Raw genomic sequence first — 25936 nt, 5'->3', positions numbered from 1 at the left:
CTTTATCACATAATCGTTTGATTACATTTAAATTATTAAATTTGGTTCTAATCACGGTAAGGATTTAAAAAAATTCATATCTAATATTATTCAAAGTTATATTTCAAATATAAAATAAATGTATTCTATTATATTAACTTATACCGATATTTTGTAGCCTGCAACACAACACATAAGTATAAAATAAAATAAATATAAATAAAAATTTAAAAATTTAAATAATAAAATTATAATCAATGATATAAGTTCCAAGTCTAAAAAAATATGTATTAGAAAAAATCCAAGTGTCTAATAAACTTGTTTGTTAAAAATAAATAAAATAAATAAATAAATAAAATACAATAATATCATTTCTTCTTCTGCTCAAATTGTCCATATGAATGCTCAAAATGTGGGTCAATATTAACATATGGGGTATCTTCGTTACCTTTTAAATCACTCTTTATTTGTTTTATAACTTTAATTGTTGGCCTATTTAGTCGTTGTTCCTCCGGTGCTTTTGTCCTTGGTTTTTTGGTCGATTAAAACCGTAGCTGTTAGTCAATATTTTAAATTTTTGTTGGCTGGTTCTCGATACTCTACATAATTTATACACTTACTCTCATGTTGATACAGAACTTTTAAACTTGAATCAACGGTCAAGTTTATTTTTTGGAGTTGTTGTTCATCAAGTGTACCTGCTTGTGACATAAACAATAAACATATTATATAATTGTTGAATTTTATTAGCAATGGATTCAGTGGATGGTACATTAAGCTGTTGTGCAGCAGCATTTTCATACACACTTCATCATTTGCTATGGGATTGCATATTACATCCATACTATTCATACTAACATCTTCATTATTCACCATTGAATTCATTCGAACGGCATGTATATGCTTACACATGTTGTTTTTAATACAGTAGTCATAACATGTGCATGAAAACAAATGAACACAACATTTGCACACAATACAAATCACCTTACACGAGCATGGTTCATTTTGTTTGATTAAATAATCTAATTCTAATGAATTAGCTTGTATTTGTGGAGTAAACCAAACTTAAAAGTAAAAAAACATCCCTCGACTTGTTATGTAAATCCACCATGGGTGGGTGTCAGAATTATTTTTACATCATCAATTGTAAAACGTTGATTTACCTAGATTAAAAAAAAAATAATTTGTCATACTTAAGCTCGGTAAACTTTAAGCGTTGTACGGGTGCGTAAAACACCGAAATTCGTGAACATGTAAGGCTATACCAATGGTTTCCCGGTAGGTAGTAGAGTTTTGGACAAGTACCTACATAGGTAACTTATAATAATTCATATTATTGTAAATTAATTAGGTACCAAAAAAAATATAACTTCTCAAACACTGTGTCTATTGGCACTGCCGGGAGAATGTATTAGAATGTCTATAAACTTGCGGACCAGTTTGTATAGTTAAATTTGGCATGCGAACTATAATTGAAATAGAAAACCAGAATAGGTGCATTGCAGATGACAAAGATTTCTGTAAAAGAACATACCATTTATCAATATACCGTATAGGTACTGAGTATAATACTATAATATATTAGTTCTATGGATTTATCATAGTAAATAATATATTTTATAATATCTATGGCAATCGTCAATTGTCGAAATTCGTCGGCGACGGTTAACAATTCTAATAATTTCAGCAAATACTATTGTATTATAAATATAATATATTGTATATTTTGACTTCAGTGAACAAAAAAATAATGAGCCACTAATATAAACGGACAGTTCGTTAAACCGGATAAGTTGTAACACAAACTCGCAAATTTCGTTTGATCAGGTTATTTTCATAAAATATTTCGATACTTTCAAGTTTCAGCTCATCGGAGTGAGATGATTAGATGAAGATGGATGAAGATAGCTGTTTCTTCGGCAATGGCGGCACTCTAGCTGCGTTTCACCGGAAGAGTAGATGTTTACGAGTAAGTTTGTTTTCATATTATTACCTACAATTTTACATTTACTTTTTAGACTTAAATTAGGCGTAAAATAGGAATTATTCTTGTTTTTTTAAATAATTTTTTCGAAAAATATATGTAACGTGTATATCTCATACAATTATGAATTTATAGTTAATAGAAATGCGGATGTTTATACTTCATAGATATTTTTTTATTGAAATCGTGTAAATAATTTGATTAAACAATCAGGTACCTACTCATCACTAGTATCAATTTTATTATATAATCACCGACACAAGGTGCAGACTGAATTAAAAAAATTAAAAACATAAAATAATGTTGTAGTAGAAGCTGGAAACTGTAGTTTTTATAATCCATATAATGTAACTATTAAATTGAATCATTGAATTATTATTCAGAGATCACTTTGGGATAGATGCCAAATGGATAAATGTAAAATAAATTAAAAATAATTAAAAAACATTTTGTGAAAGGAACAAGATTACTGCAAATATTTAAGTCTTATTTATTAATTATTATTAAAAAATAAATACAAATAATAGATATTTTAATAGCTTTTTACTATTAACATTCAGTGTAAATATAGTTTCTGATCGACTTACCAATATGTAATAAACCTATATGTAATAAAATAATTATTCATATCAAATAATCCTAACAATTTAATGCAAGGATTCTCATAAATTAATCTTACAGCAGCCTTAAAACACCAAAAATACATTTGTACATCATTTACAAAATTTAAGTTCCCTATTATGGTGTAGGTATTAATACAAACAATAAATTGCTATTCGAAAACACAATTTCGTATACCTATTATTATTTACTAAATACCTACAATTAAATTATAAATAAACATATTATGATTATATACTGAGTGCCTATAATATAATATTATATATGAAAATTGAATCTTTATTACAAATACTTATCGTTTACACAGACCACAAGAAAAAGTAATTAAAAATATTAAAAAAAAAAACACACACACATCATTGTAAAAAATATAGTTGGTATTATAGTATTTGATGAATTTACTGTATACGTTTATGGCTTTATGTTAACTCTAAAATCCAGTAATCACATTTTTATTTAATAATTCATAAAATACAATATGCTCTTATAAAAATATTCGTGTGCTTCTGATATCTATTCACCACCTTAATCAATAATTAAATTGATAAACGAAAATAATAATTTAAATAATACCTATATCATATTATTATAATTCAAATTCAAAATTATAAACTATTTTGGTTTATTGTCATATAAAATTTCAATGAACAAATTGGTCCTTAACACAGAACTCTTTGATATAAAAAGTTGCATTATATCATATCCGTGGATTCATCATATTGACGTATACCTAGTATAATATCTATCATTTATTTATTTAATCTATGGCAAATCTCAAAGTCGTTGCAGAAGACACAGTCGATTAAAAATTCTAAAATTTCAATAAGCAAAGAAGATATGAGCAAAAAACTTACTGCGTTTCGTATAATTTTATTTTTCATAAATCACAATATTCTAAGTTCTGGCTGTATTCTGGAGCGTTTCCTCATAGGCGTCGCAGTTCACACACGTCACGGATTCCGCCGAAGGAGTCGATAATTAAAGTAAGTTTGTTTTTATATTCTTTTGGGGCTTAAATTTACTTTTAAGACTTAAAACAAATATTTAATGTCACGAAAAATGTGCTATCCAAGTGTTGTAGGCGCATATTTTAGTTCCGGACTAGAAATGTATAAAATACGCGAGATATAAACGCCCGTTGTCTTTTTTCCAGTCCCTGTTTGTAGAATAATTATAATTAATAGGTGCATACCTATACAGGGTACTTAATATAAATATATAAATATTTTGGTTTAATTTATAGAAATATATGTTATGACTTATAACTGATAATAGTCATAAGATACAATTTTAATTAATAACTGGTAATTTTTTTTCCAAATACAACGTTATAACTTTATAAGTTATAGGTAACTATTAATTTAGTGTCACATACTTAACTTCTATTGTTCACCTAATATCTATATTCTATATCATAGGGATTAGGGATGTATAACCATGTACACATAAAAGTATATTCACGGAATGGTCAACTGCCTATCCTGACGTGTGCGCACTTATGAATAATATACCTACTCATATACTGGTATAGGTATATAAATATACCCTATATAAATAGTGTAATACTACATACACGAATGTGTTACCTATTATGTCCCTAAAAGTTCAACAGTTATTATTATATTCATTTATTTTTTAAATATAAGTAGGTACATTACAAGACTAATTAAAATCACATTTTTTTTTTTTTTTTTTGAACACAATGTATTAAAAATCATTAATTAATATATAATTTATGGGTATAGTACTAAATAAATTAATGAAATAAAACAAACACAACTACTATAATTATTAGTAATAATAATATATCCACGTATAAATTATTAAAATACAAAACGACAAACGAAAAACGATTCTGAGCAAAGATATCGATAACTAATAAATAATATTGAGATTAAAGTAATTTATTTTTTCGGTAGTAAATATTTTTTTATTTTCATACCATGACGCGTGTGTGAAAAATTGTTTATATTAAGTGTTTAAAATGTTAGATTTCGGTTCGGCTGATTGTCCCCCCCCCCTCACTGTTCCGCATCAATGCATCAGAAATTATTATTTATAATATTTAAATATAAACTGCATTTTCTGAATTTTCTAAAACATTGCTTTCCAAGCAAAGAATTCGTTTCATATATTATCAACGAATTGAAAAATGAAATTAGAACATTTATATGGGATAAAGTCAATATTATAAAAACTTATTAGAAAAAAATTAAATACAATTAAATAAAGGTAATTTTTTTTCTTATACTTCTATTTTTTTACGTACCCATTATGTTCGATACTATAACTTCAGTCTTCAGTCATAGAAAACAACACTTGCCAATATGGAATTACTGTCGAATTTTTTTATTTTAATATATTAAATAGCATCTGATCGACTGGATGTGCTATAATGAAACTCAAAATAATATAACGAATACACTACCTATACACTTATCTAAATTCTATTTTATATTCGTTTAAATTGGACTTTTAATTTTTCTGGCCATTTTATTAAGCTTTGTAATAATATAAGTGCATTAAATCGTATTTTTAAGGCATTTTTCTTATTTTTAATGCATTTAAATCCATATCCTATTTATAACTTAATGTTATTTTGTATATACCAATCGATTAGTGTACACAATAAAAAATATAATATTATTGATGGGTTAATAGGTTGATAACTATTATGTAGGTAGGTACAGTTTTGTACGTTCAATGTATCGTTCTTAATTCATAAAGTAGCTAAATGAGTCAAATGATTTTGTCAAGGGGTGGGGGGGGGGGAGGATATGGCTGATTTTTTAACATGCACTATTTCAAGGGCTCTTAACCTAAGGGGCGCACCACTCTAAGGAGGAGTGACACAATTTTGTAAGGGGGGGGGGGGGGGGGAAACGTGAAAATGTTTAAAAAAAACACGAATTTATTTAGTTATTTTGTTTTTTAGGTAATACATATTAATTAATAGGTATTTCTTAATTTTTTTTTTATTATTTTATTTGAAACATTATTTTTAAATATTGGGATCAATAAAACTATTTTTATATAATTACTATTTTATATCAATTAGAATTTGTTTATAAACCAAGTAATAAATAAATGGTTACCAAGTAAAAAAAACCGTTATCTATATTATAAATTTGAATTCAATTTACCGCATTTGCGTCTAGTAGAAACAAATAAATGTTTTTTTGAAGATAATGTAAAAATATCCATCATCCATCGGTTAGGACCATATATATATTTTCTATGATTTCGACGGTGAGGTTATAATTATAAATAATCTATGGAAAATGACAATCGTTTGAGACGAACAGCGATTCCAATACGTACTCACATATTTCGTTCCATTTTGGTTATTAAGCTAAGTGCCTATTTTTATAAATGTCATTAATATCAATACTTCCAGACTGAACTTTTGGATCGGAGATATGAAGACGGCGCTGCATTTTGCTTGGTGGAGACGCACAGCTCTGACACTAGACAATATTATACACTCAAAGGGACCGCGCGTTTCGCCGGAAGAATAAATAATAACGTAAGTATTGTCCTACTACTCTGTTGACGCGGTAGACCTAATGTAAATATTTATTGTCAGACAAACTTAACGCTAGACGTAGAGTAGTTTTTAAAATCCAGTTGTTATAGGTGTACAAAAATTAGTATATTTACGAAAAATACCTTAAATGATAATACTTTGCCTACAACTGTTTAATTTATTGTTATAGTAGAATAATTTTTAAAATTTGAAATCAATGATTAGGTAATGCTTTTATAAGTAGGAAGGTAGGTTTTTATACCTACCTAACAAAATAAGAAAATACATAATGATTAATGTTATTTAATATGATTTGTAAGTACATAGCAGATTATACCTATCACTTGGTGACGATTATTTTTGTTTTATATGTTCTTCGTAATTCAGTTCCGTCACGATAGTTTCAGTTTTCGTTAAATGTGAAACATACATTTTCTATGCATACGGGCATTAAATATTTGGGTTTTAAGAGAACACCTCAAACGTACGTTTTATTTTGGGGGTTTTAAAGTTTTCACATTTCACTATTTGATATTGTGATATTATTTGTACCTAGGTTAAGTTTCTGTTTTAGAACCGACCGATATGTTACCTAGGTATGTCACATTCTTTAATTTAAATTCTGGTAGTCGAGTATTGGACAAGTACCTACGTAACTTATAATTCATATCGTAATTTAATTACTAAAGAAATATAATTTCCCCAACAGTGTCTAGGGCCACCGGCAGCAGAATGCATTATAGAATGTCTATAAACTTGTGGTCTAGTATATGGTTAAAATTGGCATGCGACCCAACAACTGGGGGCTTGTTCTGGAAAATTAAATGATCTAATAAGGTTCATCTCATTATTTGAATTAAATTAATTTTTAAGCGATTGTTGTGTTAATCAATTTTTTAATTTATTTCATTCAACACACTCGTCTCAGTTTTCTAGTACCTCTGGATTTCTAGATTCCGTCACGGGGTATGTGTTTTCTTATGTCTCAGTAGGTTTTTTTTTTATTATTGTTAATTGATCAAAGGTTGTATTGCCCGAAATTTTTCAATATTTGTATTGTAATTATACTGGTATAACACTATTCCGGCTATCAATAAAGTCGTGTTAAAAATTAGAAAATTGGGAGGTATGATATTTTTTTAAGTAATTCTTTCGAGTAGGGAATTCGCTCAATGATATTTAAATATTTTCACCGATAATCAAGTACGATTACTTGTAGGTAACTAGAGACTGGGTGAATAGGAATTAGGTAGTGTGTAATATGGCGAAGATAAGGAAATGGGTCAACAGGATTTCAGAATGTTTGGTGTATGAAAGGGAAAGATGAAAAAGAAATGTAAGGTTAGGGTAGGTAATTGGAGTGAGGGGTATCAGATATGAGAATAATAAGTTAGGTGTTAAGGTACAAAAGAGGATAGAATAAGAAATTAATTAATTAAGGGTAGTGTAGGTTAGTGTACATATTGTAGTGAAAACAAGAGAGAATAGGTTTAGGTGGTTCGGTCACTGTATGATAAGAGATAGTGAGAGTGGCTATAGAAGTTAGTTAATTTAGGTGGGAAATGAGGGGTGAGAAGACTGAAGAAGAGATGGATAGACAGAATACCGATCATATGGAGGTGTGGAATGAGAGTGGCTGAACCTGTATATAGCTGTGAGAGACGGGGGAAGAAAAAGTGTAAAGGTAGAATAGTTATGTTAACAATGCTGAATACGTAGGAAAAAATCTTGAATTGCAAAGGCCACTAGCTTCAACTAACCATATGTTTACTAACTAACCTTCTTATGACTCATTAGGACACTTTTCAGAATAAAAAGATCCTGAGTTAAAGGTTGCCGAACTTAAGTGTTTGATTATCAAGTTTATCCTCTGTTGACACCATGGATAGTCCACGCCTATGTTAAATACATTTGAGGCCGCGTTCCCGGAGGGGAAGGCAATTGAGGCTCCTTTATATTGATAGTCGATACTCGATATGAGTATACTTTATTTGGCCTCAATTGTTCCCCTCGAAGGACGAAGACCGCTGATAAGACCATTATGTCCTATCCATATCTTTATTATCTATGATGGAGCCATACCCAGCTCACTCGTGTTGCTGGTTGGGATGTCAGCGCACTATTTGTTTTCCATCTTTGACCCACGCGTAGCATACCAAATGTACGATTAAGAAAACACTAAAATGGTTGTGCGTGGGTCGGAGAGAGAAATAAATGGTGCGCTAAAAATCTGACATCCTCTTAAGTGTTAAATATTTGCCTGAATGTATGCACTAAAAACAGGCAAATATATGCACTGAAATATTCAAAAATATTAAAAATAATAAAATATTAAAAATAATAAAATATTCAAAAAAATACTGAATGAAAACGTTTTTATTAAAATTTTTTTAAATTAATAAATAATAATTCAAATTGGTTTACAAAAAAAATTCTTTATTTACACACTTGGTAGGAAGGTAACGGACGAACCGAAAATATAAAAACATTTTAAGAAAATAAGTATAAATACGAAGAAATCATGAAAACATGCAATTATATTAACTAACCAGAAAAAAACGCATATTGGTAACGGTGTTGTAATAATAGGGATCTCCCAAAAAAATACGTACTAATAGTTCAAACAAATCATAAAAGCCAACCTTAATAAATATTAATTTATGAAAAGTATATTAAAAAGCATTATATTATTATAAATGAAATAAAACTATCAACTATGTACCGTGACATAGATTTCTATATTTCTAGCTCCATAATTTCTGTTAAAATATTAGGAAAATGTATTAAGTACCGTAAAAGTGCTAAATTTGAGTTATTACATAAAATATTATATTCATAACAAATTATAATAGAAGGTTAGGTACTGTTATTCCACAAAAAACTAAAAAAATCATACTTGAAATCTATGTATAATATACGTATATTGTAATAAACGTTCAAATGTTTACTATAGTACATTATAAAAATTAACTTAAGTTCAATATAATACATTATAACAGGTGTTCAAATAAACATTTCATACCACAAATTTTGTTAATTCACACAGTCTCTCTTCAATTTTAAATTTTTCTTCAAATTATCTACAAAACATAAATGTTTAGTAAATTGGAAGACTTGATTAAGTATTTAATCATTTATCTAAAAGAGATGTGCCGGGTCGCCACATTACTATATCGAGGGACCATGGTGCAAGTGTCGTCCATAAATATCATAACATATATTATATTAGAAATACAAGCTTAATATTTCACTAACAGTAAATATTATAAAAAAATATTACGAAATGTACTATACTCATATTATATTATGATTGTATTAGTTACAAACTCTTGAATTAAGAGTTATGTTTGGGGATTTAATTAATTTCCTAAAAGGAAATGCCTCAAGGTTGCCTCAGTAGGTTAGGTTTACTAATTATTACTAATTATACAAAATACTGAAAATTAATGAAAACACAAATATTAGTACAATAGAGAGACTGTGCATTGATTTACAAATTTGTCTTAAATTTACTTTTTGCATAGAGAATATGAAGGTGGGCTGGGCTCTTAATATCAGAGTATGGGGGACAGGTCTGGGATTTCATATTATCATTAATAGAGACTCATTAATCGCTTTTATGTGCTTCAAATTGTTTACACGAGTGAGCTGGGTATGGCTCCATCATAGATAATATAGATATAACATAATGGATAGGACATAATAGTATATGGTAATAGTCTTACCAGCGGTCTTCGAGGGGAACTAAGGTGTCAACAATCTAAGGATCAACTTGATAATCAATCACTTATAAGTTCGGCAACCTGCAACTCAGGAACTTTTTATTCAAAGTGTCCTAATGTAATTAGTCATAAGAAGGCTAGTTTGGTAAACCTAAGGTTAGTTGAAGCTATGGTAATGATAGACGACTACAATCACTGGTCGTGAGCTTTGCGATGATCTTTTCCTACTAACTATAAAGGTATTTGATATTGCAAACATAACAATGAAAGAAAATATTTAAATATTATTAATTTGGTTATGTTAGGTTAGGTTAGAATAGGACAGTGAATTAGACGTTAACTAATTATTATAGTTTTTAACACGGTCTTAAAGACTGTCAACTAGAGTTGTACCAGTATAGTTATTAAAAACATAAATACAGCCAACATTAAATAATGATTTTTTTAACACCACAAATTATAAAATGTATTTTGAAATATAACAAAATATAATTTTTTTAGGATTTTATAAGGTTTTCAATACTTATGAGCTTTTGTAAATAGAAAATGTATAAAATCAATAGTTTTAATTTAATATATAGTATTGTGTTGTATTATCCTACTGTCAAAGAATTCTCAGGGTTTTCTTTCCACAATTTTTTACATTGTACTAAATCTAATTTTTTTCCGCACATATTTACAAAGACTAAAACAGATATCTGACTATGTTTTTATTTGCATTTAGACTTTATAGTTTGCTATTTAATATTGACTGTAGACCCAGCAAAACACAATATTATTTTAAATTAAACATTATTTTATGTCCTTTATAAATAACAATCACATAATAGAGTCCGTGCAGGACCTTTTTCTGATTTAATTTTTTTGCATCCTTCATAATTAACATTCATTTTTATACATTTTCTAATACATATATTACGGTGATACACCTCTGATCATAATAACTGTTCGTATTATTATAATGTAAACAATACCTAGTTTTTGGATTGTAGTTAATATGTATTGCAGTATTTAGCTTCCAGCGTATTCTTTTGTTTAGTGTTATTTCACACAGATTTCTCAAACAATTCTTTTTTCAATTCATTGAACTCTAGTAGATTTTTTTGTATAAATATTTTTCAAGATTAACCGGCTATACCTGGGAGTACGCTGAGTACCCATGTACTTCTAAAGCGTGTTCCTAAAGTAAAATTTTTTCCACATTTTTTTTTTTGTTTTCTAAAATTAATTTAACTGCAGGCTCCCTCCTTCAATTTCTTGATTCAATTGACTTGAAAATTGATAACTTGGTGCCCCATGAATAATAATTCTTTAATGAACTAAATATTTTGAATAGTTTTTTCTAAATTTATTTCCAATTTTTTTTTTGTTTTCTAAAATCTATTTGCCTGCGGGTGCCAACACCTCCCTTCAATTTTTTTTTTTTAAGTACTGTAACTCTAGTTGAATATTTAGTATTGACTTGAAAATTGATAACTTGGTGCCCCATGAATTCTTCAATGAACTAAATATTTTGAATAGTGTTCTCTGTTTATGTTTCGGGACATTTTAGTTTGAACTTCGTTATTTGTGTTGCTACTGTAAACTTTTTTCCAAATTTCTTTTTTGTTTTCTAAAATCAATTTGCCTGCGGGCGCCAACACCTCCCATCAATTTTTTTTTTAGTACTGTAACTCTAGTTGAATATTTTGTATTCACTTGAAAATTGATAACTTGGTGCCACATGAATAATCATTCTTTAATGAACTTAATATTTTGAATAGTTATTTCTAAATTTTTTTCCAAATTTTTTTTTTTGTTTTCTAAAATCTATTTGCCTGCGGGCGCCAACCCCTCCCTTCAATTTTTTTTTTTTTAAGTACTGTAACTCTAGTCGAATATTTTGTATTGAATTGAAAATTGATAACTTGGTGCCCCATGAATAATCATTCTTTTATGAACTAAATATTTTAAATAGTTTTTTCTGTTTGTGTTTCGGGACATTTTAGTTTGAACTTCGTTATGTGTGTTGCTACTGTAAACTTTTTTCCAAATTTCTTTTTTGTTTTCTAAAATTAATTTGCCTGCGGGCGCCAACACCTCCCTTCAATTTTTTTTTTAGTACTGTAACTCTAGTTGAATATTTTGTATTGACTTGAAAATTGATAACTTGGTGCCCCATGAATAATCATAATTTTATGAACTAAATATTTTAAATAGTTTTTTCTGTTTGTGTTTCGGGACATTTTAGTTTGAACTTCGTTATGTGTGTTGCTACTGTAAACTTTTTTCCAAATTTCTTTTTTGTTTTCTAAAATCAATTTTCCTGCAGGCGCCAACACCTCCCTTCAATTTTTTTTTATGATTTTAACTCTAGCCAATTTTTTTAAACATAGTCAATCTGGTGCCCCATGAATAATCATTCTTTAATGAACTAAATATTTTAAATAGTGTTTTCTGTATATGTTTCGGGACATTTTAGTTTGAACTTCGTTATGTGTGTTGCTACTGTAAATTTTTTTCCAAATTTCTTTTTTGTTTTCTAAAATCAATTTGCCTGCGGGCGCCAACACCTCCCTTCAATTTTTTTTTTTTTAGTACTGTAACTCTAGTTGAATATTTTGTATTGACTTGAAAATTGATAACTTGGTGCCCCGTGAATAATGATTCTTTAATGGACTAAATATTTTGAATAGTTTTTTCTAAATTTATTTCCAATTTTTTTTTTGTTTTCTAAATTCTATTTGCCTGCGGGCGCCAAAACCTCCCTTCAATTTTTTTTTTTTAAGTACTGTAACTCTAGTTGAATATTTTGTATTGACTTGAAAATTGATAACTTGGTGCCCCATGAATAATCATAATTTTATGAACTAAATATTTTAAATAGTTTTTTCTGTTTGTGTTTCGGGACATTTTAGTTTGAACTTCGTTATGTGTGTTGCTACTGTAAACTTTTTTCCAATTTTTTTTTTGTTTTCTAAATTCTATTTGCCTGCGGGCGCCAAAACCTCCCTTCAATTTTTTTTTTTTTAAGTACTGTAACTCTAGTTGAATATTTTGTATTCACTTGAAAATTGATAACTTGGTGCCCCATGAATAATCATTATTTTATGAACTTAATATTTTGAATAGTTTTTTCTAAATTTTTTTCCAAATTTTTTTTTTTGTTTTCTAAAATCTATTTGCCTGCGGGCGCCAACCCCTCCCTTCAATTTTTTTTTTTAGTACTGTAACTCTAGTTGAATATTTTGTATTGACTTGAAAATTGATAACTTGGTGCCCCATGAATGCTTTAATGAACTAAATATTTTGAATAGTTTTTTCTAAATTTATTTCCAATTTTTTTTTTTTTTTTCTAAAATCTATTTGCCTGCGGGCGCCAACACCTCCCTTCAATTTTTTTTTATGATTTTAACTCTATCCAATTTTTTTAGACATTGTCAATCTGGTGCCCCATGAATTATCATTCTTTAATGAACTAAATATTTTAAATAGATTTTTCTGTTTATGTTTCGGGACATTTAAGTTTGAACTTCGTTATGTGTGTTGCTACTGTAAACTTTTTTCCAAATATCTTTTTTGTTTTCTAAAATTAATTTGCCTGCGGGCGCCAACACCTCCTTTCAATTTTTTTTTTTTAGTACTGTAACTCTAGTTGAATATTTTTGTATTCACTTGAAAATTGATAACTTGGTGCCCCATGAATAATCATTATTTTATGAACTTAATATTTTGAATAGTTTTTTCTAAATTTTTTTCCAAATTTTTTTTTTTGTTTTCTAAAATCTATTTGCCTGCGGGCGCCAACCCCTCCCTTCAATTTTTTTTTTTAGTACTGTAACTCTAGTTGAATATTTTGTATTGACTTGAAAATTGATAACTTGGTGCCCCATGAATTCTTTAATGAAATAAATATTTTGAATAGTTTTTTCTGTTTATGTTTCGGGACATTTTAGTTTGAACTTCGTTATGTGTGTTTCTACTGTAAACTTTTTTCCAAATTTCTTTTATGTTTTCTAAAATCAATTTGCCTGCGGGCGCCAACACCTCCCTTCAATTTTTTTTTTTAGTACTGTAACTCTAGTTGAATATTTTGTATTCACTTGAAAATTGATAACTTGGTGCCCCATGAATAATCATTATTTTATGAACTTAATATTTTGAATAGTTTTTTTCTAAATTTTTTTCCAAATTTTTTTTTTGTTTTCTAAAATCTATTTGCCTGCGGGCGCCAACCCCTCCCTTCAATTTTTTTTTTTTAGTACTGTAACTGTAGTTGAATATTTTGTATTCACTTGAAAATAACTTGGTGCCCCATGAATTCTTTTATGAACTTAATATTTTGAATAGTTTTTTCTAAATTTTTTTCCAAATTTTTTTTTTGTTTTCTAAAATCTATTTGCCTGCGGGCGCCAACACCTCCCTTCAATTTTTTTTTATGATTTTAACTCTATCCAATTTTTTTAGACATTGTCAATCTGGTGCCCCATGAATTATCATTCTTTAATGAACTAAATATTTTAAATAGTTTTTTCTGTTTATGTTTCGGGACATTTAAGTTTGAACTTCGTTATGTGTGTTGCTACTGTAAACTTTTTTCCAAATATCTTTTTTGTTTTCTAAAATTAATTTGCCTGCGGGCGCCAACACCTCCTTTCAATTTTTTTTTTTTAGTACTGTAACTCTAGTTGAATATTTTGTATTCACTTGAAAATTGATAACTTGGTGCCCCATGAATAATCATTATTTTATGAACTTAATATTTTGAATAGTTTTTTCTAAATTTTTTTCCAAATTTTTTTTTTGTTTTCTAAAATCTATTTGCCTGCGGGCGCCAACCCCTCCCTTCAATTTTTTTTTTTAGTACTGTAACTCTAGTTGAATATTTTGTATTGACTTGAAAATTGATAACTTGGTGCCCCATGAATTCTTTAATGAAATAAATATTTTGAATAGTTTTTTTCTGTTTATGTTTCGGGACATTTTAGTTTGAACTTCGTTATGTGTGTTTCTACTGTAAACTTTTTTCCAAATTTCTTTTAAGTTTTCTAAAATCAATTTGCCTGCGGGCGCCAACACCTCCCTTCAATTTTTTTTTTTTAGTACTGTAACTCTAGTTTAATATTTTGTATTGACTTGAAAATTGATAACTTGGTGCCCCATGAATTCTTTAATGAAATAAATATTTTGAATAGTTTTTTCTGTTTATGTTTCGGACATTTTAGTTTGAACTTCGTTATGTGTGTTTCTACTGTAAACTTTTTTCCAATTTCTTTTATGTTTTCTAAAATCAATTTGCCTGCGGGCGCCAACACCTCCCTTCAATTTTTTTTTTTAGTACTGTAACTCTAGTTGAATATTTTGTATTCACTTGAAAATTGATAACTTGGTGCCCCATGAATAATCATTATTTTATGAACTTAATATTTTGAATAGTTTTTTCTAAATTTTTTTCCAAATTTTTTTTTTGTTTTCTAAAATCTATTTGCCTGCGGGCGCCAACCCCTCCCTTCAATTTTTTTTTTTAGTACTGTAACTGTAGTTGAATATTTTGTATTGACTTGAAAATTGATAACTTGGTGCCCCATGAATTCTTTAATGAACTAAATATTTTGAATAGTTTTTTCTAAATTTATTTCCAATTTTTTTTTTTATTTTCTAAAATATATTTGCCTGCGGGTGCCAACACCTCCCTTCAATTTTTTTTTTATGATTTTAACTCAAGCCAAATTTTTTAAACATTGGCAATCTGGTACCCTTTGATTAATTCTTTAATGAACTAAATATTTTGAATAATTTTTTCTAAATTTTTTTCCAAATTTTTTTTTGGTTTTATAAAATACATTTGCCTGTAGGCTCCAACACCCTCCTTCAATTTTTTTTGTTAGTTATGTAACTTTAGTTGAATATTTTGTATTGACTTGAATATTGATAACCTGTTGCCCTATGAATCAATCATTAATAATTAATCCTATCCTTCTTTAATGAACTAAATATTTTGAATAGTTTTTTCTGTTTAAGATTCTGAGCATTTTAGTTTGTATTTCGTAATGTGTATTCATACAGTAAAATTTTTATAAATATCCCGTATAGGTACTGAGTATAATACTATAATATATAAGTTCTATGGATTTATCATAGTAAATAATATATTTTATAATATATATGGCAATCGTCAATAATTGTCGAAATTCGTCGGCGACGGTTAACAATTCTAATAGTTTCAGCAAATACTATTGTATTATAAATATTTAATTTCAGTGAACTAAAAAATAATAAGCCACCAATATAAACGGACTGTTTGTTAAACAGTATATATTGTAATGTAAGTTTTAACACAAACTCGCAAATTTCGTTATGATCAGGTTATTTTCATAAAGTATTTCGATACTTTCAAGTTTCAGTTCATCGGAGTGAGATGATTAGGTGGAGATACGAGCGTCTCGTTATGTGTGTTGCTACTGTAAATTTTTTTCCAAATTTCTTTTTTGTTTTCTAAAATCAATTTGCCTGCGGGCGCCAACACCTCCCTTCAATTTTTTTTTTTTTTAGTACTGTAACTCTAGTTGAATATTTTGTATTGACTTGAAAATTGATAACTTGGTGCCCCGTGAATAATGATTCTTTAATGGACTAAATATTTTGAATAGTTTTTTCTAAATTTATTTCCAATTTTTTTTTTGTTTTCTAAATTCTATTTGCCTGCGGGCGCCAAAACCTCCCTTCAATTTTTTTTTTTTAAGTACTGTAACTCTAGTTGAATATTTTGTATTGACTTGAAAATTGATAACTTGGTGCCCCATGAATAATCATAATTTTATGAACTAAATATTTTAAATAGTTTTTTCTGTTTGTGTTTCGGGACATTTTAGTTTGAACTTCGTTATGTGTGTTGCTACTGTAAACTTTTTTCCAATTTTTTTTTTGTTTTCTAAATTCTATTTGCCTGCGGGCGCCAAAACCTCCCTTCAATTTTTTTTTTTTAAGTACTGTAACTCTAGTTGAATATTTTGTATTCACTTGAAAATTGATAACTTGGTGCCCCATGAATAATCATTATTTTATGAACTTAATATTTTGAATAGTTTTTTCTAAATTTTTTTCCAAATTTTTTTTTTGTTTTCTAAAATCTATTTGCCTGCGGGCGCCAACCCCTCCCTTCAATTTTTTTTTTTAGTACTGTAACTCTAGTTGAATATTTTGTATTGACTTGAAAATTGATAACTTGGTGCCCCATGAATGCTTTAATGAACTAAATATTTTGAATAGTTTTTTCTAAATTTATTTCCAATTTTTTTTTTTTTTTTCTAAAATCTATTTGCCTGCGGGCGCCAACACCTCCCTTCAATTTTTTTTTTATGATTTTAACTCTATCCAATTTTTTTAGACATTGTCAATCTGGTGCCCCATGAATTATCATTCTTTAATGAACTAAATATTTTAAATAGATTTTTCTGTTTATGTTTCGGGACATTTAAGTTTGAACTTCGTTATGTGTGTTGCTACTGTAAACTTTTTTCCAAATATCTTTTTTGTTTTCTAAAATTAATTTGCCTGCGGGCGCCAACACCTCCTTTCAATTTTTTTTTTTTAGTACTGTAACTCTAGTTGAATATTTTGTATTCACTTGAAAATTGATAACTTGGTGCCCCATGAATAATCATTATTTTATGAACTTAATATTTTGAATAGTTTTTTCTAAATTTTTTTCCAAATTTTTTTTTTGTTTTCTAAAATCTATTTGCCTGCGGGCGCCAACCCCTCCCTTCAATTTTTTTTTTTAGTACTGTAACTCTAGTTGAATATTTTGTATTGACTTGAAAATTGATAACTTGGTGCCCCATGAATTCTTTAATGAAATAAATATTTTGAATAGTTTTTTCTGTTTATGTTTCGGGACATTTTAGTTTGAACTTCGTTATGTGTGTTTCTACTGTAAACTTTTTTCCAAATTTCTTTTATGTTTTCTAAAATCAATTTGCCTGCGGGCGCCAACACCTCCCTTCAATTTTTTTTTTTAGTACTGTAACTCTAGTTGAATATTTTGTATTCACTTGAAAATTGATAACTTGGTGCCCCATGAATAATCATTATTTTATGAACTTAATATTTTGAATAGTTTTTTCTAAATTTTTTTCCAAATTTTTTTTTTGTTTTCTAAAATCTATTTGCCTGCGGGCGCCAACCCCTCCCTTCAATTTTTTTTTTTTAGTACTGTAACTGTAGTTGAATATTTTGTATTCACTTGAAAATAACTTGGTGCCCCATGAATTCTTTTATGAACTTAATATTTTGAATAGTTTTTTCTAAATTTTTTTCCAAATTTTTTTTTTGTTTTCTAAAATCTATTTGCCTGCGGGCGCCAACACCTCCCTTCAATTTTTTTTTATGATTTTAACTCTATCCAATTTTTTTAGACATTGTCAATCTGGTGCCCCATGAATTATCATTCTTTAATGAACTAAATATTTTAAATAGTTTTTTCTGTTTATGTTTCGGGACATTTAAGTTTGAACTTCGTTATGTGTGTTGCTACTGTAAACTTTTTTCCAAATATCTTTTTTGTTTTCTAAAATTAATTTGCCTGCGGGCGCCAACACCTCCTTTCAATTTTTTTTTTTTAGTACTGTAACTCTAGTTGAATATTTTGTATTCACTTGAAAATTGATAACTTGGTGCCCCATGAATAATCATTATTTTATGAACTTAATATTTTGAATAGTTTTTTCTAAATTTTTTTCCAAATTTTTTTTTTGTTTTCTAAAATCTATTTGCCTGCGGGCGCCAACCCCTCCCTTCAATTTTTTTTTTTAGTACTGTAACTCTAGTTGAATATTTTGTATTGACTTGAAAATTGATAACTTGGTGCCCCATGAATTCTTTAATGAAATAAATATTTTGAATAGTTTTTTCTGTTTATGTTTCGGGACATTTTAGTTTGAACTTCGTTATGTGTGTTTCTACTGTAAACTTTTTTCCAAATTTCTTTTAAGTTTTCTAAAATCAATTTGCCTGCGGGCGCCAACACCTCCCTTCAATTTTTTTTTTTTTAGTACTGTAACTCTAGTTTAATATTTTGTATTGACTTGAAAATTGATAACTTGGTGCCCCATGAATTCTTTAATGAAATAAATATTTTGAATAGTTTTTTTCTGTTTATGTTTCGGACATTTTAGTTTGAACTTCGTTATGTGTGTTTCTACTGTAAACTTTTTTCCAAATTTCTTTTATGTTTTCTAAAATCAATTTGCCTGCGGGCGCCAACACCTCCCTTCAATTTTTTTTTTTAGTACTGTAACTCTAGTTGAATATTTTGTATTCACTTGAAAATTGATAACTTGGTGCCCCATGAATAATCATTATTTTATGAACTTAATATTTTGAATAGTTTTTTCTAAATTTTTTTCCAAATTTTTTTTTTGTTTTCTAAAATCTATTTGCCTGCGGGCGCCAACCCCTCCCTTCAATTTTTTTTTTTTAGTACTGTAACTGTAGTTGAATATTTTGTATTGACTTGAAAATTGATAACTTGGTGCCCCATGAATTCTTTAATGAACTAAATATTTTGAATAGTTTTTTCTAAATTTATTTCCAATTTTTTTTTTTATTTTCTAAAATATATTTGCCTGCGGGTGCCAACACCTCCCTTCAATTTTTTTTTTATGATTTTAACTCAAGCCAAATTTTTTAAACATTGGCAATCTGGTACCCTTTGATTAATTCTTTAATGAACTAAATATTTTGAATAATTTTTTTCTAAATTTTTTTCCAAATTTTTTTTTGGTTTTATAAAATACATTTGCCTGTAGGCTCCAACACCCTCCTTCAATTTTTTTTGTTAGTTATGTAACTTTAGTTGAATATTTTGTATTGACTTGAATATTGATAACCTGTTGCCCTATGAATCAATCATTAATAATTAATCCTATCCTTCTTTAATGAACTAAATATTTTGAATAGTTTTTTCTGTTTAAGATTCTGAGCACTTTAGTTTGTATTTCGTAATGTGTATTCATACAGTAAAATTTTTATAAATATCCCGTATAGGTACTGAGTATAATACTATAATATATAAGTTCTATGGATTTATCATAGTAAATAATATATTTTATAATATATATGGCAATCGTCAATAATTGTCGAAATTCGTCGGCGACGGTTAACAATTCTAATAGTTTCAGCAAATACTATTGTATTATAAATATTTAATTTCAGTGAACTAAAAAATAATAAGCCACCAATATAAACGGACTGTTTGTTAAACAGTATATATTGTAATGTAAGTTTTAACACAAACTCGCAAATTTCGTTATGATCAGGTTGTTTTCATAAAATATTTCGATACTTTCAAGTTTCAGCTCATCGGTCTATCTGAGTGAGATGATTAGATGAAGATAGCTGTTTCTTCGGCGATGGCGGCACTCTAGCTCGGTTTCACCGGAAGAGTCGATGCTTACGTGTAAGTTTGTTTTCATATTATTACCTACTATTTTACATTTACTTTTTAGACTTAAATTAAATATTTATTTCCACGGAAAATCTGTTAACTATGTGACGTATAGAAGCATTTATAAGTTTAATCCCAAAAGCGCAATGCATAAAATACGCGAGACCGTCTTCGTTTCACCACGCCAAGTTTAATACGCAATTTATAAATATGCCAATTGTATAAAATATTAAATTTATTGCAGATTTGAATTATAGTTTATTTTTATATGTTTGTTCTAGCTTCCCAATGTTTTGACTTCATGAGAAAGGTTCAAAAAGTAGGTCCACTAGTGAAGTCAGAGTTATATCCCGGTTGGTTAACTCATTGGCAAGAATCAGAATCTAAAATGAAAGTAATGTCGGCAATGAATGCTTCGTTTAGCTTTTATATATTTCACGGAGGCACAAATTTTGGATTCACATCGGCATATTTGAAAAGGTTGCTCAACGTATTAAACCAGTGATCAGTGATGTTCCTTTACCGTTTGAGGACTTAGATATTAACTGTGGTTTTGTAATATATGAAACAACATTAACAGATGATCAAAAAAATGTTGAAAATCCAGTAAATCTAACTGTGAACACGGTTAGAGATCGAGCAATCATTACCTGGATCAAGTAGAGTTACATTGCAGTTATAGTTTTAGAAACATGGGTGTTCAAATTTTTTTTTTAGGTACAAGTGGGTACTATGAATCGGTTGAAAGCTAATACTACAATAAGCTTAAACATTAACCGTACTGTTCAAAACATAAGCATTTTAATTGAGAATCAGGGTAGGATTAATTTTGGAGACTTTATTGAAGATAGGAAGGTAATAATAGCTGACAATAAATTATTTTTTTCATGGTCTGAGACTGAAATAGTATAATTTATAATAGTATACTATAGTATAATATAATGCTTACCAGTTACCATAGAAGTTAATATTTGATAAATTGTATACAGACTGGCGACTGGTTACATTACCTTTTTAGAAACAAAAGTGGTAATATTTACAATCACTGATGCAGATTGTATTATATTTATTTTAACTACCAACTGAGTATAATTACTGAATTAAAATATTGTATGTAAAATAATACTAATTATATTTTCTAGGGAATTTTTGATCAAGTGATTCTTGGAAATAAAATATTAAGCCCTTGGAAAATGACTGCATATCCTTTGAATTATACATCATGGATTTCTTCAATCAAATCAGTTGAAAACATCAACAGTGTTAAATTACCAGCATTTTATAAAACACAGTTTACATTACCAGTGTGTCATTCTATAAAACCATCCATTGACAAGCAATAATTTATTCACAGTTCATAACATCAACTAGATAGGGCCCAGCTAGGATACCTACATAATTCAGAAAATTAAAACATATTCCCAGACAACAAAATAAAGTTTAGAGAAGTTTCAAAAACATTTGAAATATATAACGTGTAATGTTCTAATAAAATTTCAACGTAGTGTTACTAATATCACTGGAATGTTATAATAATTTTTTGTCGTCCTTTTTTGTCCGCCTTTTAAATGTTACAATAAAGCTATATGTTTAATATAGAATGGAATGCAGATTTTAAATAAAACAAAGTTTTAATGCAATTATATTACCTAATATATTAATTGTTTATTATTTATTAATTCATATTTATTAAAGAACACAATTTATAGTTTGTTATTTTTTTCAACTGCTTTGTTCAGAAGCCTAAATTTAGAGTGATTGAGCCAGTTTGCTAATGGGTCATTAAAATCTTTATTGATCTTATCTTTGTATTTTTGATGGATTCTTAATGCATCTAAAACAAATAAAACATACATAAAGTTAATACAAATAAAATGTCCACCACAAAAAGTAACATTATAATATTTATTACTAGGGCTCGGACTGGAATGCAAATACCTTTGTTTATGATAATAGAAAAATAATTTTTATATCAGGTAAAGAAGTCGGGGATTTATCGCAGGGCGTATTTTTAAGGTTTTAAATTTTAAAATTGAAAATGGACTTTAAAACAAAAGTCAAAACTACAAAGTAATATTTTACAGGAAATGTGTAATATTGGGTATGCAAATAAAATAAAATAATTTTATTTTTAATCGAGATAAGTAGTAACTAATAAGTAATAACGTTGATTTACAAATTAAAAAGGACTAAATATGAAATAAGTACGCTGTGCCGTGAAAATACCCGTCCACAACTATCAACTGTACACGCCTATAGTCTATCATAGATTAATGTAGGTACTCTCCGATTAATGATATAATAAAGTATGGTAAATTACATCGTTTTCTTGCATATAATATAATATATTATATTAATATATTTTATAAATTGTTTCTATATATTAAGTAGATAGTTATTTAAAACTTAATCCTAAAAATGGAACTATTAATAATTGTAATTTGTTGTTATGTAATTTAAAATTAACAATTGTATATTTTTTCAAATAGGTACCTACTGGCTACTACATAAAATGTTACTACTGATTTAATTGTTTTCACTTTTCAGATTATTTATTAAATTACATAATTTTCGTAGCTTTTTAAATACAAGTATCCACATATTAATTTTCTTGATAAACTTGATAGTACAAAAGTACAACATAATTAAATAATTAAAACAAAATTACTATCATATTGATATATAGCCCAAGTCAGATTGAATATCATGTTTTACATATTATATAAAAATTATTTAAAAGGAAATTTATATTCTAATTGTTTAATTTTCTTATTATAAACTTTTTATTAGCAATGGATACCTAATTTAGATTTGTTAATAATTAATAACTCATACATGTTATTATTATCAATATTATTTATTCTTAACCTGGAACTTAGAAATATTGACCACAGATTTTAGTTTTAAATAACCCATTAAGAAGTGCTTCTAAAACTATTACTTGATTAGCTTAAAATTCAAAATGTTTCATTTTTAAGTTTTCAAATCGTTTAAATTATTTGTGGAAAGGTTTTGTTAATGGTTGATTCTCACGATACTGTGTGAGTGTGCTTGATTTTTCGTATTAAAAATACTAATTTTGGTCATCTCCCTGAAATGGGCGTATTATTTTCATTTTACCCGTGTGTTAAAAAACTTAGATCCGGAGGTCCATTTCAATGGCCCCCCCACTTTCAAAATTTGAACTTCTGACCACGCTAAACGTTTGTGCATCGTTTGTGCAGAAATGTGCACCAAGTCCAATCGTTTGTGCACAAAAACTGAAAGCTCTATCCCTAAAACAAAATGGGGGGGGGGGCATTGCAACGGTAGCCCCCCACATTGAATATTTGGATTTTTGAATGTGCCAAACGTTTGTGCATCGTTTGTGCAGAAATGTGCACCAGGTCCCGACGTTTGTGCACAAAAACTCCCAGCGCTATCCAAAAAACAAAGTGAGGGGTATTAACACGATGCTCCCCCCTTTTTTGATATTTTAAATATTTGTCATATTAATAAATGTTGTTTACGTACCTAATAGGTTTAATAGAATTTTACTATTGCCATGTAAACGTATGACAAATAAAATCTTCAAATATTTTTAATTTATCAAGAAAGCATTATCTTGTTCTAATGTTTTAGATTTCAAAATTGTATGAATAAATACAGTTTTTTCTTTATGCATATCTTTACTTTATATTTTATATTATATTTTGCTGATGAAAATGTGTTTATGGACAGGTACCTCAACTCGACGTTGCTGTATGTCCGGTCCAATAATGTAAGTTATAAGTCATTGTGTAAATTTTAATACAATAAAAGCATAGTAAAAAAATAATTAATAGACTATATTAATATAGTACCTACTTAATTAATTTAATATACCTAACCGTACCTATATACATATAAAAATATTATAATAATATATTATTTATGTTTGAATTCATTAGAACAATGGCGTATCAGACGTCGCTCCCAAACCGGTCGACATCCATCTGCATAACTGTGAGTTGAAAACGTCTATATTTAAAAATTGTTATAGTATAATATTTATCTAATAGATTAATTTTCTTTAGCATTCCGCAAGAATGAGCGGTATAGTTTGAAAACTTACCAAAGTTATCTGGTGGATGTCGATACGTTGGTGAGCAGCCGTCGCACATAGGTCTGATGTACCTATGGAAAGTTATTATTGGATCGGTCACAATATTACGTTGAGAAGTTATCTGTCCATAAACTTATTTTCAGATTTGTAGGCCAATTTCGTTGCCATTTTTTAATCATTCTTTGTTTTTATTAAGGTTGAGGTGTAACAGCATTTTAGGAGCTATTGTAATTCCCACTTCCAGGACGTTATCATACATACAGCCGACAGCCCGATGACCTACATTTTTGTGTATTCTGGTCTACCCTATGATGGCCGCGAAGTAACGATCACGTCACCGTTTATCACATTGCCCAGTTTGAAAGAGTCTCCAACAATTTCATCGGATAGGTACACCATAAACCGTGACATAGCGCTGGGCCAGAATCATTTTGTACGGATCAATATCTACAGAAATGACGTCCCAATTATTAGAAGCTAATAATATAGGTACTTAATATTTATTGTAATATAATATAATATTAAACTCATTATACCCAGTTATTACGATTAAGTAGAAATAATATTTTTCAAATAATATTACAGTGTCTTTGTCGAACAGTCAGCTGTACGAAGTTTCCGCTGTGCCACAAAACGGGTCGACGCTGGTCGCTGAACATGGGAAGTCTTCAAGTCCACCCAGCATCGTATTGATGAATCAACAATACATCTTACATCTTACATCTATCATTGCAATCTTATAATTATTCACCTGAATGCATGTAATCCTGAATGTACAGTTAATTTATTACTACCCATCTACAAAGTCAACAATGTATTAATAAAAGTATATTTATTGTTAAAATAAAATTGAGTTCTATATTATTTGTAGGTACTTAAAAATTATTTGGGTATAAAGAAAACATATTTTAATCATACAAAATTAGATAAACTAAAATACAAAAATAATAAGTAAATACGTCGTGTTAAAAATAGTTTTTAATTAATATAGGTAGGACAGGTACCTATTATGTAGGTAGGTACTTATCCAAAACTCGTTTATCAGGAATTAAATAAAAAGGGAGGACAATTAAAAAAAGGTGGTAAGTGGATGTCGCTCTGCTGTACAGTAGGTTACAAGTGGGTCACTGTAATGGATGGTGTTAAATTTGAATTCAATGATATAATATCATTGTATAAGAAAAACGATTAGGAGCGAAGACGGTCAGTCAGCCTTTGATATTACTAAGTATATTTGATGATATTATTGTAAATAAAATAATTTATATATTTGCTTACTTACGTGGAACCTTGTTTTAAATTTTCAATCCTTAGCTACAAAAGTTGAACATTTTATACATTTTTAACCACAAAATAATAAATAAATTATAAATTTGATAAATGTTGTCAAAATTTGAACTTTAAATGCTTATAAATAAAAATTGAGCCTATGTATTTTTAATATTTTTAAACTACTATTAGAACGATATATCAGCAGCCTTATATTAAATTTTCACGCTATTTTACCCAACAAATAAAATTTTATTGATATTTATAGAAAAAAAAACTAAAATAATTAAAAACTGACTATATGTCCGTAAACAGCTCAAAA

The 25936-nt window shown here is 28.2% G+C and overlaps 1 protein-coding gene across 5 annotated transcripts; it reads left to right on the top strand.

Moving 5' to 3' along the window:
* Positions 1–1334: 1334 nt before the first annotated feature.
* Positions 1335–25153, top strand: LOC132938037 (uncharacterized). Of its 5 annotated transcripts, XR_009663865.1 has the most exons (9): positions 1340–1538; positions 1719–1951; positions 3487–3570; positions 5985–6113; positions 16076–16139; positions 20167–20273; positions 20543–21116; positions 21404–24834; positions 24931–25153. XR_009663865.1 is itself a non-coding variant. In XM_061004700.1 (5 exons), the coding sequence occupies exons 2-5, from the start codon at positions 1871–1873 to the stop codon at positions 21602–21604; spliced, it is 495 nt and encodes a 164-aa protein (XP_060860683.1). In that variant the 5' UTR covers positions 1335–1538; positions 1719–1870; the 3' UTR covers positions 21605–24124. The 5 variants fall into 5 exon arrangements, 1 of the variants encoding a protein (XP_060860683.1); XR_009663866.1 differs by lacking the exon at positions 16076–16139 and having other exon boundaries at positions 1341–1538; XR_009663868.1 differs by lacking the exons at positions 16076–16139; positions 20167–20273; positions 20543–21116 and having other exon boundaries at positions 1426–1538; positions 24542–24834.
* Positions 25154–25936: the final 783 nt, after the last annotated feature.

The sequence above is a fragment of the Metopolophium dirhodum genome, chromosome 2 (genome assembly GCF_019925205.1).
Source record: "Metopolophium dirhodum isolate CAU chromosome 2, ASM1992520v1, whole genome shotgun sequence".
Lineage (NCBI taxonomy): Eukaryota > Metazoa > Arthropoda > Insecta > Hemiptera > Aphididae > Metopolophium > Metopolophium dirhodum.
Note: the sequence above shows the minus strand (reverse complement) of the source record. Positions and strands in the feature narration are given on the sequence as shown.

What these genes read in the sequence shown, in the direction of transcription:
- LOC132938037 (XM_061004700.1), top strand. Translation starts at nt 1,871, where the DNA reads ATGAAGATGGATGAAGATAGCTGTTTCTTCGGCAATGGCGGCACTCTA. An exon ending in GGAAGAGTAGATGTTTACGA is followed by an intron (nt 1,952 to 3,486) that starts GTAAGTTTGTTT and finishes CAATATTCTAAG; the next exon opens with TTCTGGCTGTATTCTGGAGC. An exon ending in CCGGAAGAATAAATAATAAC is followed by an intron (nt 6,114 to 21,403) that starts GTAAGTATTGTC and finishes TATATTTTCTAG; the next exon opens with GGAATTTTTGATCAAGTGAT.